Below are 18291 nucleotides of genomic sequence, written 5' to 3' on the forward strand. Positions count from 1 at the left end.
AGCCAATGCCCCAAAACCCAGCCACTGGGGATGCGCAAGTCAGTGCATTCGTAGTCCTGGTCCCAAGCCCAGATAAATGGGAGGGTTGCGTGAGGAAAGGCATCCGGCGTAAAACATTTGCCAAATCAAATATGCGGATCAGGATGATCCGCTGTGGCGACCCTGAAGGGGAACAGCCGAAAGAAGAAAAAATAAATAAATAAAATAAAAAATTTATGTTCAATCATGGTTTCTCCTTTGCTTTCAGATAACATCAAAAATATTCCTTAAAACACACAAAATAGGGCGGTATTCATTTATTTTAGGACGGAATATAAAAGCACTACAAAGGGAGGAAAGATGAGGCAAAACTATTCTGTTCTTTTGTTTACCATCAATACCTCTTGAGCCATAATCCATTTATGTGCTGTTCATTTCTCATCTTTCAATCTCATAAAGTGCATCTTTTCAAAAAGCAACCCAACCTCAGCAGCCCCCATAGTAAGACTATGGACTTCCTCTAACAAACAGAACATTCTCATAAATTTATCACAATCCATGACTGCATAACTATTAACATGGGATATAAATGCCTGTTCACTGAAACAGTTCAACAATTAAAGGTACAATTTGAAAATGAGACAACACGAGCACACAGAAAACACGATCCAGTTATAATGCAATTTAACAAAAATCAAGAGTTAAGTCACACCAGGCTTAAAAACAAAAATATAAAAACTCAACAGTGACAACAACAACATAATATAGAATGCACTGTGCCCTAAACACAGTCTAAATATACAACCAAACACTAGGCTACATGATTACTGTAAAAATCAGACTACACTAGAGATTCTCGGGACTGAAATGTGCCACAGAAATAAAAAATTACAAAAATAAGAAAACTGCTTCATAGTAAAGTTCCTTTATAGGTCTTAGATGTTTATTGACTTATCTTTTTTATTTATCTTTTGATTTATATCTGATGAATTTTACAATATGCTGAATCTCATAAGGCACTCATAAGGCATTGCAGGTTATAGTTTAAGTAAGGTGGTGTAAGAACTATAAGGCCCCCTTTACACCTGGCATGAACACGTGTCTCAGGTGAGTGGACTGTGTGCCTGACCACATAAAAATAGAGGTGTAAATGTGCCCAAGATGCAGTGTGATCCGGAGGTGGCCAGGGACACACTGTGGCCACACTGAACATGAGTGTAAATCCAAATGCGTTTGCAACCCACATGCAGCTGGGAAATATTCGTTTGCACAACTTCATGGAGGGCGGCACAGTGGTGCAGCGGGGTAGCGCCGTTACCTCAGAGCAAGAAGGTTGTGGGTTCGAGTTTCGCCTTGGGGTCTGTCTGTGTGGGGTTTGCTTGTTCTCCTCGTGTCCATGTGGGTTGCCTCTGGGTACTTTGGTTTCCTCCCACAGTCCAAAGATATGCAGGTAGGCTAATTGGTGACTCTAAATTACCCATAAGTATGAGTGTGTGAGCCCTGTGATAGATTAGCAGCCTGTCCAGGCTCTCGCCCACCTGACAGTGGACTCATATTAATGTCAGGTGTAAATGTGTTCTGGCTAAATCATATCTCAATACAATCTGGATATCAGATGCATATTAATGTCAGGTGTAAATGTCTTCTGGCTAAATCATATCTAGATACAATCTGGATATCAGACACATATTAATGTCAGGTGTAAATGTATTCTGGCTAAATCATATCTAGATACAATCTGGATATCAGACGCATATTAATGTCAGGTGTGAATGTCTTCTGGCTAAATCATATCTAGATACAATCTGGATATCAGACGCATATTAATGTCAGGTGTAAATGTCTTCTGGCTAAATCATATCTAGATACAATCTGGATATCAGACGCATATTAATGTCAGGTTTAAAGGGGGTCTGAGACATAACAGGAATAACAATAACAGGATAACACAGCGACATAAATATTCCAAAATGAAAGTAGCACCAAGCACTGTTAGTAAAACACACACATGCATTAAACCTGTGGGTGCAAGTTAAAAAAGGCTGCTGAACATTACAAGAGTTTACTTTGGGAAAAAATTAAAAAAATACCTTCATTACTAGTAATAAAAAAAGGTTACAAAATTATTACAGAAATAATAAAGTTCTGTACAAATTACATTGAAAGCGTGAAGCGGTCTCCCCATTGGTCATACAGACGGTAGTCCTTTGGGCTCACTGATGTCACAACTGACAGCCGTTGAAGTTGTGAAGGCCGGCAGAGTAAAATGTTATGCCTCTGTTCTCTTCGGCGCTGTAGACATAGGCGTGTGTACCAGAAGGCCCAGAATGCATCACAGAGAACGGAAAATGAAAAACAACCAAGGCACAGACTTTGCTGGTGCTGCCTCAGCAAGAGAGACTTCCATCTGTTTCGTTGAGTCAGATCCACCTGTACACTGACTGAACGACTGAATCAAACACGCGTTCAGGCCGTGCTGCTCAGAACATTACAGGTGTGAGTTTGTCCCTCAGGGCGTGGCTCTCACAGTATTACAGGTGTGAGTTTGTCCCTCAGGGCGTGGCTCTCACAGTATTACAGGTGTGAGTTTGTCCCTCAGGGCGTGGCTCTCACAGTATTACAGGTGTGAGTTTGTCCCACAGGCAGAGTATCTCAGAGTATTACAGGTGTGGGCTTGGCCCCCCAGGTGTTTGCTTGTTTCTTTAGAGTGTGGATCTCTATATTTCACGTGTGAGACCGTCCTTCGGGGCGGGGCGGGGTCAGAAGTCGGACGGCCGGATCATCATGGCGGTGGAGCGCAGGGAGTAACTCGGACCCCGGAAGTGGTGCCACTTGATGCCGTTCAGCTTCCGGATGTTGTGGCCCACCGTGTAGTACATGCCGTTGAGATTGGAAAGGCCGCACGCGTCGAACCACCAGCCTGAAAAACACACAGGAAGCCACATGGGCACGTACGCGACAGCACAAACAGAGGAGGAATCCATTAGGGATTTACGCGGTGCTGTTATTGATTTGGGACCCAGCTTAGCTGACCAAACTGCACCGCGGGGTCAAGGCTGGACATGAACTACAAACTGGAGATTCTGTTTTTATCACCTTTGTGTTGTCAGGGTTTCCCCCTCCCCCCCGAGTATCATGAATGCCTCCCAGCAACAACTATAATTACAAAAGGAGCTCCAGTGCCTGTCCCCCTGGTCCCGCTACTGGTTATTAAAAACGAAGGCATGAAAAATGTTTTCTGAAGGGAAATGGGATGGAGAGGCCTTTTATTTTGGGAAATATATGAGTGCATGCACTGGAAATATAATTTTGCTAGGTGAAAGAGTGAAAACCTCTGAACATTATGAAGGTCTATAAGAGTCAATAGGACTGTCCTGCCCAAGAATTTTCTGATTCATATAGATCAATCACTGCTACCATGACAACCTTTAATCACAGGTGTTCTAAACTTGAACAAAGCTTTTTTCCCCATTTATGTGTCATTCTGATAAAACACACTCAGACTGCATAGTTATGCTGCAATGGACCATTTGTAAAACAGCTGTACTGTATCTACCATAAGAGTTTAGATTAGATTATTTCAGTGCCTGTCTGTTTTACCAGCAAGGCCTGCGGCAGCCATGACTTCAATTTAATCTTACCCCTCAACAATCACCTCAAACTGAAAACAATAAGTTTGATACTGTAGAATTTTGTCTTTGGTTCCATGAAAAATGAGGATTTTCATTGCACAAGGTTTTTGAAATTGACCCAGTGAACGACTTTTCCTCCAGGACCACGATTTAACAATAATGCTTCAAAGACTGCTCACGTTATTGTGGCCACCTGCAATATGCATGGTCCAAATATAGATGAATTTCCTCATTTGTTCTCATTTCAGCAAACTTCCCGGCTGTCATCACGCTGCATTCGCTCCCAGTGCCGCTGTGTAAGCTCCATTGAGTGTGATTACTTTCGCATACTCTACGCAAGTTCATAGGGGTTCATAAGGGTTCATAAGGGTTCGTAAACAGGTGAAGGTCAGGGGGAATGAGCGATCCCGTTCTGATAGTTGAAAAATGAGGTGTTCACAGAAACAATCACAAGCTCATCTGAGTAAGGACTTTTTTTCTTATTTTTCAACTCGTCATTGAACATGTCTGTGTTTTCCAAAAGATGAACGTTTTCCTCATTACAGTCCAGTATGTATACGCATTAAGCTCAATAATGTTTGGGACAAAGCCATATTTTTTTTCTTCTTGATTTGGCTCTGTACTCCATAATTTTTTTATTTGTAATCAAACATTTCACATGCGGTTAAAGTGCAGATTCTCAGCTTTTATTAAAGGGTATTTTATTACATTTTGGTTTCACCATGTAGATATAACAGCACTTTTTATACATAGCCCCATTTCAGGGCACCATAATGTTTGGGGAAAATGGCAGGTGTTTCTGATAAGTCTGGTGTGTTCAGTTGCTTCTTTACTGCATGTATAAGTTAGCTTTCAGTATCTAGTTTTGATTATAGCCTTTTGATTGCCTTTGGAGTCTGTTATTGGGGTCTGTCAACATGAGGACCAGAGTTGTGCCAATGAAAGTCAAGGAAGCCATTATGAGGCTGAGAAAACAGTCAGAGACATTGGCCAAATGTTAGGCTTACCAAAATCAACTGCTTGAAACACCATTAAGAAGAAAAGAGAGCAATGGTGAGCTCAGAACTCACAAAGAGCCTGGTAAGCCAAGGAAGACCTATAGTAAAAGCTGAGAACCACACATGCACTTTAACCACACATGAATTGTTTGATTACAAACAAAATATATTTGACACCCGTTTTCACAACATTTTGCACCCTCCCTTTGCGATGATAAAACTGCAGAGTTGTCTCTTTTGTTGTGTTTTATTAGATTGGTGAATACATTGAGGGGGACTGATGACCTTCACAGAGTCTTTCACCATCCTTCAGATCCTGCGGTCTGCCCTTGTGACCAACCCCCTTCAATTCAAACCACAAATTTTAGATCGGCTCAAGACTGGAGACGAAGATGCCCATTGGAAATGGTACATTTGTGGTCAATAAACAATTCCTTGGCTGATTTCCCATTTATTATCCCAAGATTGTTACCTTTATGAAAGATGAATTTGCTGCCAAGTTTGAGCTACCTGGGGGAGAATGCCAGGTTTTTTGGCTGAATATCCTGGCAGTTACTGTTTATGATTTCATTAACCATAGCAGGAGTCCCCAGGTCCATAGATGAATACAGTCTCATAATATCAAAGATATTCCACTGTATTTCACTACAGGTATGGCATTCTTTTCATAATAAGCATTGTTCTTCTAATGCCAAATCCACCGCTCCTGTGAGTGGCCAAAAAAGCTAAACTTCAATCTTATCTGACCATAACACAAAGATAAGCTTTGGAACTTTGATTAGAACCAGGTGCTGTTGTCAAAATTTAGCTTCATGGCCATGCACACCAGCATCGAATGAAGGATGTCATACCTACGTTAAAATATAGCACTTTTTCTTTGATCAATTTTATTCATATAAAATAATAAAAATGTCAGTTTTTTGAGCATACAGTATAGCTCATAACTTGAGTGTATTTCTGCTCACATTTTTCAAGTGTGCCAATAATTTTGAGGCAACAACATATCTCATGATTATGAGCTTGCAGAGAAGGGTGTATTCTTAATATGAAAAGAAAGACAGTCACTCACTGATGTGGGTGAAGACAGTCAGGACAAAGTGTCTCCCTTACTGAAGGGTGTAGGATGTGTGGGACACAGTGGGTCCCTTACTGAAGGGTGTAGGCTGTGTGGGACACAGTAGCACCCTTACTGAAGGGTGTAGGATGTGTGGGACACAGTGGGTCCCTTACTGAAGGGTGTAGGATATGTGGGACACAGTAGCACCCTTACTGAAGGGTGTAGGATGTGTGGGACACAGTGGCTCCCATACTGAAGGGTGTAGGCTGTGTGGGCTGTGTAAGTTATGGCAGCTTACGCACCTCCAGTCAGCATGAGGGCGCACTTGCACAGGCAGTTGTCATTGTCTGAGTCCCGGGTGCTGAAGCCAGTGCCTTGGGAGGTCAGGCTGCTCTGGTGCCCTGCAGTACCACTGTAGCCCCTCAGGAACAGCCTGGGGAAGACATACAAGGTGTCACATCCCCTACACACATCACATCCCTTACATACATCACATCACCAACACGCATCACATCACCAACACACATCCCAAAAACACATCACATCCTCAACACACATCACATCTCTTATATACATCACATCCTCAACACACATCACATCCCTTATATACATCACATCCTCAACACACTGTACATCCCCAACACAGGACATCACATCCTCAACATACAGCACAACCCCAACAAGACTCACATACCCAACACAGCACATCCCCAACAGACATTATATCCAACAGAAATCTCGCCCCAACATACATCACATCCCCGACCCACATCACACCCAAATATACATCACATCCCCAACACATACCACATCACCAGTAAGCACAATTTTAACAAGCTGTTCATTTTTTTCTTAATTAGGTGCTTTTCATGTGTAGAGAGATTATTAACCCTCTTAAACCACATTATGCCAGAAATAGCTATGCACACCACAAAGAATAAAAATCTCACATTCACAATGTGCTTGTAGTGCTGTATTACTAACAATTACATAAAAAGAGGTAACAGAATTATTTAAATGATCAAAAAGACTGGGATTCACTGGGCTCCTAATTAGGCTGCTGAACACATGTTGAACTTGTCAACACAATGCAGGTTTGCCTCATTGTCATTTGATTTGTCTTTGAATTCTTTGTTATCAACCAAATGCTTAGTTATGGTGGACATGGGTCCATAGTCACACCAATTATTAGCCTATTAATTCACCATGATTTAATTTGAACCATAATTTATTTTTTTTAACTTGTTTTTATGTAATTGTTTGTAGTATAGTACGCCAACATGGCACTTCTATTCTTCATAGCATGCATAACTATTTCATAATTTGACTTAAGAGTGTAAATAATCACTCTAAACACAAAAAGCACCTAATTAAGAAAAATAAACAGCTTGTAAAATTATGGGAATGCAATTGTGGTTGGAACAAAAACCAGCACACAGTGGTCCCCCCCCAGGACCGTGTTTGGGAACCACCGCTCTACACCAATCAGAAAACGAATTCCGCCGTGTCGCGATAGGGCACAGCGTTTCTGCAGATGCCATCTTTCAGATTAAACGTTAAACTGGGGTCTTGACTCACGATGGAAGTTAAAGATCCCATGGTACTTTTCAAAAGAGAGAAAAAAAAGTTGCTCTGGAATCCTAGCCAAATTTAAAACTGTGCTCTCACAAACCAGCCAACCAATCATGTCCCAGTATTCAGTGACTTATGTTCTGCAGAGTACACAGAGCTATGCTCTCACTCTAGTGTCAATAGGGCTTCGAAATAAAAATAACAACCATAAAGTAGTAAGAATGTGTTTCATACTTTACAGAAATATAGATTAAGAAAGAAATTGATAAAAGCAATAAACATGGAATAATGCGGTAATCTAGCTAAAAGAGTTACACAGAGTTGCATTATCACCTTATACCTGATATGGTACAAGGTGATAATGTGACATGTTTATCAGCTGTTCTGATGATCTGAACTGGGAAAAGGCTGTGACAGTGCCTGAACTCTGGATGAGAGACACCACATAAGTGTGTCTGGAGAGACTGAGGATATTTTATGGGCACAGGGTCCTCCTGGGGATCTCAGATGAACAGTTGAGAATTTGCACGCACAAGGATGTTTGTGTGAATGATGGAAAACAGTCTTATCACATGTTGCTATGGCACGGTATCATCTAGGCTAGTGGCTGTTTTTCACAGACTTTACAAAGTTAAAAGATGCAAAGTTACTTACGAAGTTACAAAGGTTACTTAGCTAACCATATATTTTATCCAAAGTACTCCATTATTCTTCAGTGCATTAAGCTTGACATCTCTTTCCCATGTTTTTTATTATTTTATTTTTCGAACATGCAGTTCTGTAAAAGTACAGGATTCGACTTCCTTTTTTTTTTTTTTTTACAACGAAAATGCCCTTTTCGTGTTTGCGCGTCCTGGAAACCTCGCGAAAAGGCTCTTCACTTCTAAACACTGACTTATGAAGGACTCGGAAAGTGAAGAATGTGTGTGAGAACCGCTCGGAACGCGGAGGACCCGACCGAGTTCATCTATAAAAAGGACTGAACTTTGCCTTCTGCCAAGTGGTTCTCTGATCTCAGCGCTGATGGATCCAGCTTTATTTTGTTTGACTTCAGCTGCAGAGAAAGCGTTGCTGCCAAAAAAACAGTTTTTTGGTCATCATATAGTAGATCTTATCAGAAAATAAATGCGCAATAAAATTCACATTTTGGCCACAATAGGGCAGTGTGACCAACAGTAGAGTAAATAAATGTTCTACTATTTCTTGTAAATATATAAAAGTGCTCTGTGCTCTCTCTCTCTCTCTCTCTCTCTCAGGTTCATACGTGCAGGTCTGTATATGTATTGACTGCACGTCTGTGTAAAGCAAAACAGTATCTGTTCACTTTCTGGACTTCCTAAATTTATGCTGTTTTTTTAATGCTGCATTTTTGTGACTTTCTCAAATGTTTACAGTAATTAAAATCAAATAAGCAACCTATTTAATGTAATGCGTTCTAAATGAATAGCATATTTACTCCAGTGCATTGTTGTTTAAAAAAACAGAAATATAGTTATTCATCATGAGAGTGTGGAGAGGCTTCACCATCAGTATGCAAATGCTGAATGTGAACAGCTCCTCCCCCTGAAGGATTCTTCCCACGGCTGAATGGCAGGCCATATTTCAAATGCAGCTTTAATGACTTTATTTTGCAAATAAGTTGGCGAGGAACAGGGGGGCCCATTATTTCAGCTCATACCAGCACTAAAAAGGAAACAACTGCATTACATTGAATATGCAACAGACAAAATGGTGCTCTCAGTCTGTTGCACACATTTATAAACAAATGAAAAAAGGTTGTGAGAACTCTCTAAGCAGATTCCAAAACTCTAAAACTCACTGTACTGCAGAGGACATGAACTGCACTGCAACTTAAAAGTGCATTTTAAAATCCTCTATTTAACCCTACTTAAATTCCTGTACTTATGTCTCTTATACTTCCTCTGGTCCAGTACCTGTTCCACATAATGCCTACTTTTAACATACTCTATTATTTTAATATTTCCTAAAGTTAAAATTCTTTATTGCATTTCATATTATTCTATTTTATTATACATTTTTTCAGTTTTACTTGCAATGTACAAAATCATTAAAATTCCCTGTGCAGCCTCCCTTTTCTTACATTTAAATAGTTCATTTAGTTACTAAATTACAATATATATGTTTTTGTTCTACTTATTAGACTTTGAAAAGATAAAAGACCTGCTTTGATGTAAAACCGGAATTTTTTAATATAGCAGACTCAAGACTGGCTGGGCGTGTCAGTTCTGTCCTAATTATTTATGCATTCACTTTGATTGACAGCCAGGGCCGTTCACTCCCACTGACCTGGATCAGCGCTCACTCCACGTAACGTCAATTGTTAGCTAACGTTAGCTAGTTATCATACATCCGTAATAATGGATAACGAGTACAGCAATAACAGCATTACAAATATTGAGCCGTATATGTATGAGCCCATCGCTTACAGCCTACAATATAGGACCCTAACGTTATAGGATAACCTACGTTAGCACATAACATTATCGATTGATTTTTTTTGCGGCAGTAACGTTATAACAGTCTGGAGAATAAAGTAACGTTACACTTGCCAGCTAACGTTAGCTAAATTTACACATGATAAGTACAGCTCATTACTACATCAGCAAAATTATCGATAGCCGGACAGCAAGTAAACAGCCAGACAGCAAGTAAATTGGGGAGATGAGGTTAACGGTGACGTTATAGTTTGTGGGCTTCATTCAGTTAATAGCAGAACGTCATCCAGCCCGAACGGACGGTTACCGGAACCAGTCCGTTGAACCGGCTTTGAACTTCGGAGCGCACACTACATAAATATTAATACTGGGTGAGTATTTTGGCCACCGCACATTAATCAATGCAAATTAGAAACATTCGCGACGTCACGAATTTGGTCTCAAAACCACCAATACCAAATACTCCGCCAGGCGGCAATGTCGAGCATTGTATAGTTTTTAGGGGGAAAAAATTCATTACAAACATGTATGAATACTTTTAAAAATAATGTGTAAGTAACCTTATAGTCTTTGGTTATAATAAAAGCATTTGATTTTGACTGCACAGGGTCTTTAAAGTTTATTATTATTATTATTATTATTAAGACCATGGAGAATTCTGAAAGCCAGCTGGTAATGGAGCAAGTGCAGTGCACGGTTACCTGTAGTGCTGCTTCTCGCTGCCCAGCTGAAATTTGTCATACTGGGAGTAAGGGGCGTTTCCCTCCCAGTCCCTTAGCTCCACCCTCAGGCTGTACTGGGATTGGCTGGTCATGTGGAACACCACCTCATTGCCCAGCCAGTGCTCTCCCGCCACATCTCCGAACCCCTGTCAACAAAACGCCGTCATAGCAACACTGTCACAAACATTATCGTCACTGAGCCCTGAGAAATTCCAGCCAGAAATATGCATTTTTTTATTTAATATGCCAGTCCCCTGTTTATGAAAAATGTATACATCTCATTTCTAATGTCACACACGTAATACTTAAGCCCTACAAAAATAAAATGCACAGAGCCCCACCCCCAAATGATGATGTCACCCAGGTATATAATGCCTCCCCTTCTCGTCCACTGTAGAGAATTCATACAAATAATTTGGTGGAGGCTGTAGTTTGGATTAAACTGAAATAAGCCTCCAATTATCATCAGAATATCTTCAGTAGTCTCAAATTCAAAAGGCAATTCTATTTTCTTAATAATAATAAGAGGAGTTTTGTGGACCGAATTCCCCCTTCACATTAAAAATAAGCGGCTACTGCATTTCTGTGCAGTAAAACAGATTTTTTCAATAAAGATGAGCTATGCAAATATGGGTCCCTATAATCCACAATTATACAGTAGTATCTGCCAGTAAAGATGAACAACTACTCCAATGTAACACTGGGCCCAGATGGATTGAATAGAGATTTTCTCTCAGTGAAGACACATTTAATCCCAAGCACACAGCCTCGCATTGCATTGTATATTCATCTGAATTAAATTTAATAAAGCTAGGAGCACATGAGAGGAGAAGGATTAGCAAACACTCAGAAATATCCTCTGCTAAGTTTTCGCAGTGAAACTGCAGTGTCGTCCCGGTAAGTGTGGGTTCCTGAGGAAAGTGCTGAAAGTGCTGGGGTGTTGCCCAGTGTGGCCCTATGTGTTGGGACAGATGTGGCCGAGTGGCGTGGACCCGCATGAGCCAGGGCAGAATGACAAGGGGTAATTAACACTGTGTGGGGTAATTCATACTGTGAGGAGTTATTAACAATGCAAGGGGATTTTTTTTTTTGTCTCTGAATTGTATGTTTCATTGTATGTATGTATGTATGTACCACTTATTGTAAAGCGTCTTTGAGTTCATGAAAAGCGCTATATAAAATAAATTTATTATTATTATTATTATTATTATTATACCATTGTTTTTTTTTTGCTTGTATCATGAGACCAAAATTAATATGGTGAAGCATGTAAAATATGATCAAATTCAAAAATAAATTGCAAGCCTGTTTTGTGGTATACCGCTGTACTGACAGTGACCTGCTTATTGTATGTGCGCACACCCAGCTGGGCACTTTAACACAAGACAGAGTCATCATCAAATTCAATACCTATACAGAGAAAAGATCCACATTCATTTTGTTAGTGAAGATGAGGCTGCATGTTGCCTTCATCAGTGAAATGGTGTTGTTGCTGGCGGCAGTCTTAATTACTCAATATCTCCACAGGTGTACAAGCTGATTACACAGGAACTACTGTACATTCTATTTTCAGGGTAGCTATTAATGAGGACCGTGTGGCAGGAAAGTCATTTTATTGCAGTTATTCAAGTATCCTGAATAGTATCTTTCAACTTCATCTTAACTAAAACACTGTGCATGGATATTTCCAGGAAAGTTACTGAATTTCTTAGATCCACACACTCTTGTTATTAATCCAAAGGGCTGAAATAAGATTCTATTTAAAATGTGCATTACTTTTCACATTTGCTGCCACAAGTTATAGTTAGGCATACAAGATTACAGTGTGCCACTTACACTGTAGCTAATACACACTCAATAAGTCTGCTAGCTAGCCTAAAGCAATGTGATTTGCTTAAATTAATTGGTGCAAAGTTAGCCACAATTTAGTGAACTGTCCTTAGCTGCTTCTCGCTCACTAAGTCTCTCTGTCACAATATCAGTGAACCTGGCTGACAGCATATTCACTGCCATCAGCAAAAAGACATTTCACATCTTGTGAAGTGCCAAAACTGGTCTAGGAGCAGTATCTACAAAGACATTTCACATCTTGCAAAGAGACAACACTGGTCCCAAATCTGTTTCTATAAAATATATCATGTGTTGCAAAGGCCCAAAGTGTAAACGCCGATTAGCATCGTCTGCCTGCCAGGAGTCCCTGCTGGTTTAGCTGTGTTAAACCAACTTTAACTTCCTTGATTTCCACCCACATCCAGATTCAAGTTACAGGGCACGCAATTCTTGACACTTGAGGTTGCCTTTGCGGTAACTCGAGTTCTGAAAATCTAATTTTGTACAGAGTTCATGTGAAATATCTGTTCGTATCAAACATGACAGCCTGCGAGGGTCAAACGTTCACTTGTTTTGTTCAAACTATTCATGATCAAGAACATATCTGCCAACAGTGAATATGAGAGCCAAGTACAAGAATAAAAAAAAAAAACACATTGATACAAAAGCACTGTGGACAGATTTCTCTAATTATATCTTTTGTGACTTTGAGGCGCTCTTGAAAAATATATTGACAGCAGAATGCCCCAAAACAAGTCTCAAACTGCCGACTTTGCGGATATTAGGAGGCATTAGCATCAGTGTCACGGTGGTGGGAAGTGGGATGCAATTGCGGACCGAGGGGATCTAAAAGTTAACCCCGAGGGGTAAGCACAAAAATCGCCAAGCGATTGAAAGGGACAGGGGAAACACAAAATAATAAAGGGCTCTAAATAATCGCTCCCTCTACTCACTGAATCTGTCAGTGGACTCAGAAAACAAAACTAAACACCGGTGCAGCGTAGCCACCGAGAAAGTAAAAACCCAAATAGGAAAACAGAGTGGAGTAACCTACTAAAGAAATGACACTCGCAGCCAGGCGGGTTGGAAAAGGTAAACTAAAGAGACGAGGGCAAAATGTCCTCCACAGCGCTAAGAGAGAATCAGCTCAGAGAAGAAACTAAATGGTGGTCAAATCTCACAGATAGGATCGATGCGGTAACTTCTGCAGATTCTTACACCCCTACCCACCTAGAGGATGACACAGACCGTCGTTCTCCCTACATCTAACAGTCTGCGCTGAACCCTGGAAAACAGGGGCTAGATATAGGACTCCCACACCTGACCCTAATCAGGGACAATTAACTCAAGGAGGCAATGTGTGTGAGGTGCCACCACCTCACAATAGGACTCACACACCTGCCCCTCATCAGGGACAATTAACCCACAGAAACCAAAGAGTGAGAGGTGCTACCACCTCACAATCAGCCCATAGTATATTCCAGGGGTCTGAAACTTGTCCTGGAGTACCACGGGTTGTGGTTTTCACTGATACTCCGCGCTTAATTAATCAATTAATGCATTTGATTACGCAGTTATAGGACGGAGTGTAGCACAGTGGGTAAGGAACTAGACTTGTAACCGAAAGGTCGCAGGTTCGATTCCCGGGTAGGACACTGCCGTTGTACCCTTGAGCAAGGTACTTAACCTGCATTGCTTCAGTATTTCCATCTGTTACATGGATACAATGTAAATGCTATGTAAAAATAGTGATAAGTCGTCTGGATTAAGAGCTCTGCTAATGCTTGTAATGTAATTAATGGTAATCAGTTGAACTCATCTCACAGGTTACACAGGTCTGAACTGGGTGCTGATTTTAAGGTGAAAACAAAAAGCAGCCAGGCTTGTGGCTGTTGAGGACCAGGGTTGCAGACCCCTGGTCTGTACTGAATTTAGCCAGTGTTGCCCAAGGCTGGGTGTTCCAGTTCTAGATTTTCCATCCTGCCGGCTGCAGTCATTGGAGAGCCATATGACATCACACTGTGGTGACATCACAATGAGGATACATTCTTCCCATTAAGATGACTGCTTGATCCTCCTCTGCAGTCCTGCACAGAAGCACATTTACTGGGCTATCAGTCATGGACCTCTCTGCTACAAGCCTGCCAACTGCTGCACGCTTCAGAGTGATAAAGCCTGTCTGCTTTACGGAGGTCATCAGATTAACTTTGTGTTGAATTCAGCCGTCCCCAGCAGAAAACATGTCCACAGACCCCCCTCTGAGAATCTGACCAGAGTCTAAGATGGCACATCCCTGCAGTGGCGTATCACTGCTACAGTAAGTGCTGCTTCTAGAAGGGATTGTAAGGTGAGTGTATCTCAAGGTCGGACCATCTGAAGTGAGTTCAGATCCTGAACAGAATGAATCCTGATGTTCCCCCTTGGAAAAATAAAGATCTATTCTATTCTATTCTATTCTATTCTGTTCTATTCTGGGACTACTGAGTTACCAGCCTACTCTGACCGTATTTTATTTATTTTTATCAACTGTCGTAAAAGTACTCCTTGCTTTTTTCCCGGTAATACCACCTCAGCGTTTAGCTCCAACACCAGCTGAAGAGCTGCAGTCACACGGACTGCCTGGCTGAAACCAAAGAAGACCTTTTCCAGCTCGAAGGGCTGCTGTATCTGGAGCCCAGTTCCGCAAGTGGAAATCTGGCACTGATTAGTCTTAACACTCCACAGCCATCACAAGTGATTACGGCAGCAGCGCAGCATAACAGTTAGGGAACCAGGCCCGTTTAGGCAGAGGGTGAAGGGTTGATTTCCAAGGTGGGGCACTGCCGTCGTTGTGCCCTTGAGCAAGGTCCTTACCCCGAAAATTCGGTAAATATACAGCTGTATTAAATGGATGGAATGTGAAAAAATAAAATCCAAGGGTGAGTCACTCCGGATGAGAGTGTCTGTTAAATGCCTGAATGTAATGAATGACCGGACTCTCTGTTAACACAAGCCACTGAATATCAATACGTAGTCAGGTATTAATGTGCACTGAATAATTAAAGCATAAACTCAATGGTAATACGTGTAAAAGAGCATGTGATATTTAGTCCATTGAAGAAGCAGATTTGTCTCAGCTACACCGACCGGTGGACAGAACACTGGTGGGTTGCATTAACAGATCAGCCCAGGTGCTTAAAGGTGTGTTCCCTCTCCACAGTTTGGGGTTGAGACTGGGAGTACACACCGAGAGAGGAGGTTTTTGAGTATCCTTTGTCCCAGGACAAAAAGAAATGAAACCCGCTGCTGAAAAGCTGGAGGAGCTGGTCAGCTGAAAAGCTGTGAGCAGCGAGCTGAAGAGCTGTGAGCAGCGAGCTGAAGAGCTGTTGCTCAGTTTTGCTTTCTTTTGGGTGAAAGTGTTTGTTTATTTGTTTTCATGTTGGTGTGGGTGTGCTCTCTCTCTCTCTCCATGCGGCAACCAACGGTGCACACCTGGAACTGCCGAATCTCCCTCCCTGACCTGGTTAAGATGTAGCGAAGTAGTAAGAAGTAGGTGTTCGGGCACTGAATTTCCTATTAAAGAGAAAATTTGCAAACATCATGTGATTATTACATTAGAGCCATTTGGCAGATCCTCTTATCCAGAGCACTTACACAACTTTTTATGCAGGATTTACATTGCATCTGTTTATTCAGGTGGATATATACAGAAGCAATGCAGGTTACGTACCTTGCTCAAGGGTACAACGGCAGTGTCCTACCTGGGAATTGAACCTGTGACTTTTGGGTTAGAAGGCCAGTCCTTTACCCAGTATACTACTACTGCCACCAAGTTGACAAAGTGCACAGAGAAATAGTAATTGAGGAAAAAAATTGTGAACTATACAAAATGGCATGTGGTGTTAAATTTCCACCACTCAAACGGGTATGTGTGGTAGCATGTTAACTAAAAACTCTATGTCACACATTTAACAGTATTTAGGCATGTTTTGCAATGAAAAGGGAATACTAAAATGATTATTAAGGAGATCATTTGCAAACTGAGCAAACACCATGTGTTGAGAGACAGTGCACAGAACACAGAAAGTGTGGTTGGTGAAAGAAAACAAGCTATGCTCTCCATTGGGAAAGCATGATGCTATCCCTCTTTACGAGACAGAAGCCATGGGTGATATTTCTACATCTCAGCACAGGCAAAGCAACCATTACTGCCACTCGAATGGCAGGATAAATGTGTACTAGTGAAATCACCTACTGCATTGGTATTGTTGGCCAAAATGAGCTCAGTTTAAAAAGTTCAATGAAAATAGTGCTTTATTGTTTATGTTTGTAAGGCAACACTTGAATTGGTTTTTGTGCATTAAATAAATTACACATTTGATATTTTAAACTGCTCATCACATGCAGTTATGACACAGCTTTGATCCCAACAGGGTCTAATATGCTGGATGTTACTGCAGTGAATTCTGTAAACTTCTCCTATAATGCTGCTGCTTCCCAGGTTACTGCTGATGAAAGCTCAAAAACTCCTCTCTGATAATAAAATACTAAAAATTCCTTTAGGAACACTGACATTACAAAAATTCCTCTTGGAACATTGAGATTACAAGCATTCCTTTAGGAACACTGGCATTACTATAATTCCTTTGGGAATATTAGCATTACTAAAATCCCTTTAAGAACACTGAAATTACTAAAATTGCTCCGGGAACACTGACATTACTAGAATTATTTTTGGAACACGGGCATAACTAAAATTCCTCTGGGAACACTGACATTACTAGGATTCCTCTAGGAACACTGACATTACTAAAATTCCTATTACAGCACTGGGATTACTAAATTCCTCTATGATCACGGGGATAAATTAATTCCTCTATGAGCACTGGGATTACTAAAATTCCACCAGAAGCTGTGCTTTTATTTACTGCCTGATAATTATTCAAAAAGAATGTTTCATCTTCTATTTCATTGGACCTGTTCCCTCTGGCACATAGAGCCTGAGAAGGAAGGAACTACCAGCACAACATAAACACTAATGTTCCTGCTGATAATCGTGAAATAAACAATAAGGAATCGTATGTTCAGATGAGTAACATCTGGAAACATAAAATCACTGTACAGACTGCTTTGCGTAACTACCTGAAGCATATTTTCTTGGTTTAGACCACGAAATGCAGAGTATCAGCTACTGCAAAGCTGGCAGGTCAACACACACTTATGTAAATTTGTAAGAGAGCATTCATTGCACTCATTTGAATTAAATTTTATGTACGCATACTGTATGTTTGAGTCCATCAAAAACATACATTAAAATGTGTCTCTTTCAATAAAAATCTTACCAGTCTAATGTGTGTCCAGCATTATTATAAAATGTATGTTCTGGTTCCACTTGCTGATTGGTCCATGCAGCGTAGTAAAGGCTAAGTCTGCTCACTGTTTCAAATAAACAAGCACAACGCGACAGTAAAATGGTTGGGCAGCATGTGGCACCAGTTCCCATACAATCTGTACCTAGTGGATTAAATCGCAATGCAGATTTTGGTGCCTATTTCAGTGCCACACACTTCATTAGCTAACATTGCACTAATTCTGCTGACACAGTCAGTGGCAGCGCTGTTAGCAAGCTAATGTTCAACTCCGATTATTATATATTACTGTAAATTGTGAAGTATAATTTAAACAATTAAATAAACAATTATTTTTTTCAATTTATTTGCCTTTGCAATCAAAATGGTGTTTTTTAATGTCATCCCTAGCATCAAATGTAACTCAACATTACTGAAACTAGCTTGCTAGCTGCAGTGCACAATAACACTATGGTGAGTTTTAGCTATAGGAGCTAACTAGCTACTGCATGCACAGTTGAAAAATCAAGTTGCAAACTAGCCAGCCTGCTTCTGGAGGAAACGGCGACAGGGACACTGCAGTGTGCAGGGTTGTGTTGTTGAAGAATTAGCAATCTAGCAATGTCTACTTTACTTTGTGCCTCTAGGAATGTGTAATGTGCATTGTGTGAGGCACTGCTAGCTTGCTAAAATGAGCTAGCTATCAAGCAAGCCAGCT

At 40.8% G+C, this 18291-nt stretch overlaps 1 protein-coding gene across 1 annotated transcript in view; it reads right to left on the reverse strand.

Moving 5' to 3' along the window:
* Window positions 1-281: 281 nt before the first annotated feature.
* The window catches only part of angpt4 (angiopoietin 4), a 59508-nt gene continuing 41498 nt past the window's right edge, over window positions 282-18291 (reverse strand). The window contains exons 7-9 of the mRNA XM_064304693.1: window positions 10396-10562; window positions 5969-6099; window positions 282-2899 (exon numbers count right to left, since the gene is read on the reverse strand). Of these exons, the coding sequence (XP_064160763.1) occupies window positions 2739-2899; window positions 5969-6099; window positions 10396-10562 (459 nt within the window). The 3' untranslated portion in view covers window positions 282-2738. The remainder of the gene's footprint in view (window positions 2900-5968; window positions 6100-10395; window positions 10563-18291) is intronic.

Source organism: Anguilla rostrata, chromosome 13 (assembly GCF_018555375.3).
Source record: "Anguilla rostrata isolate EN2019 chromosome 13, ASM1855537v3, whole genome shotgun sequence".
Taxonomy (NCBI): Eukaryota; Metazoa; Chordata; class Actinopteri; order Anguilliformes; family Anguillidae; genus Anguilla; species Anguilla rostrata.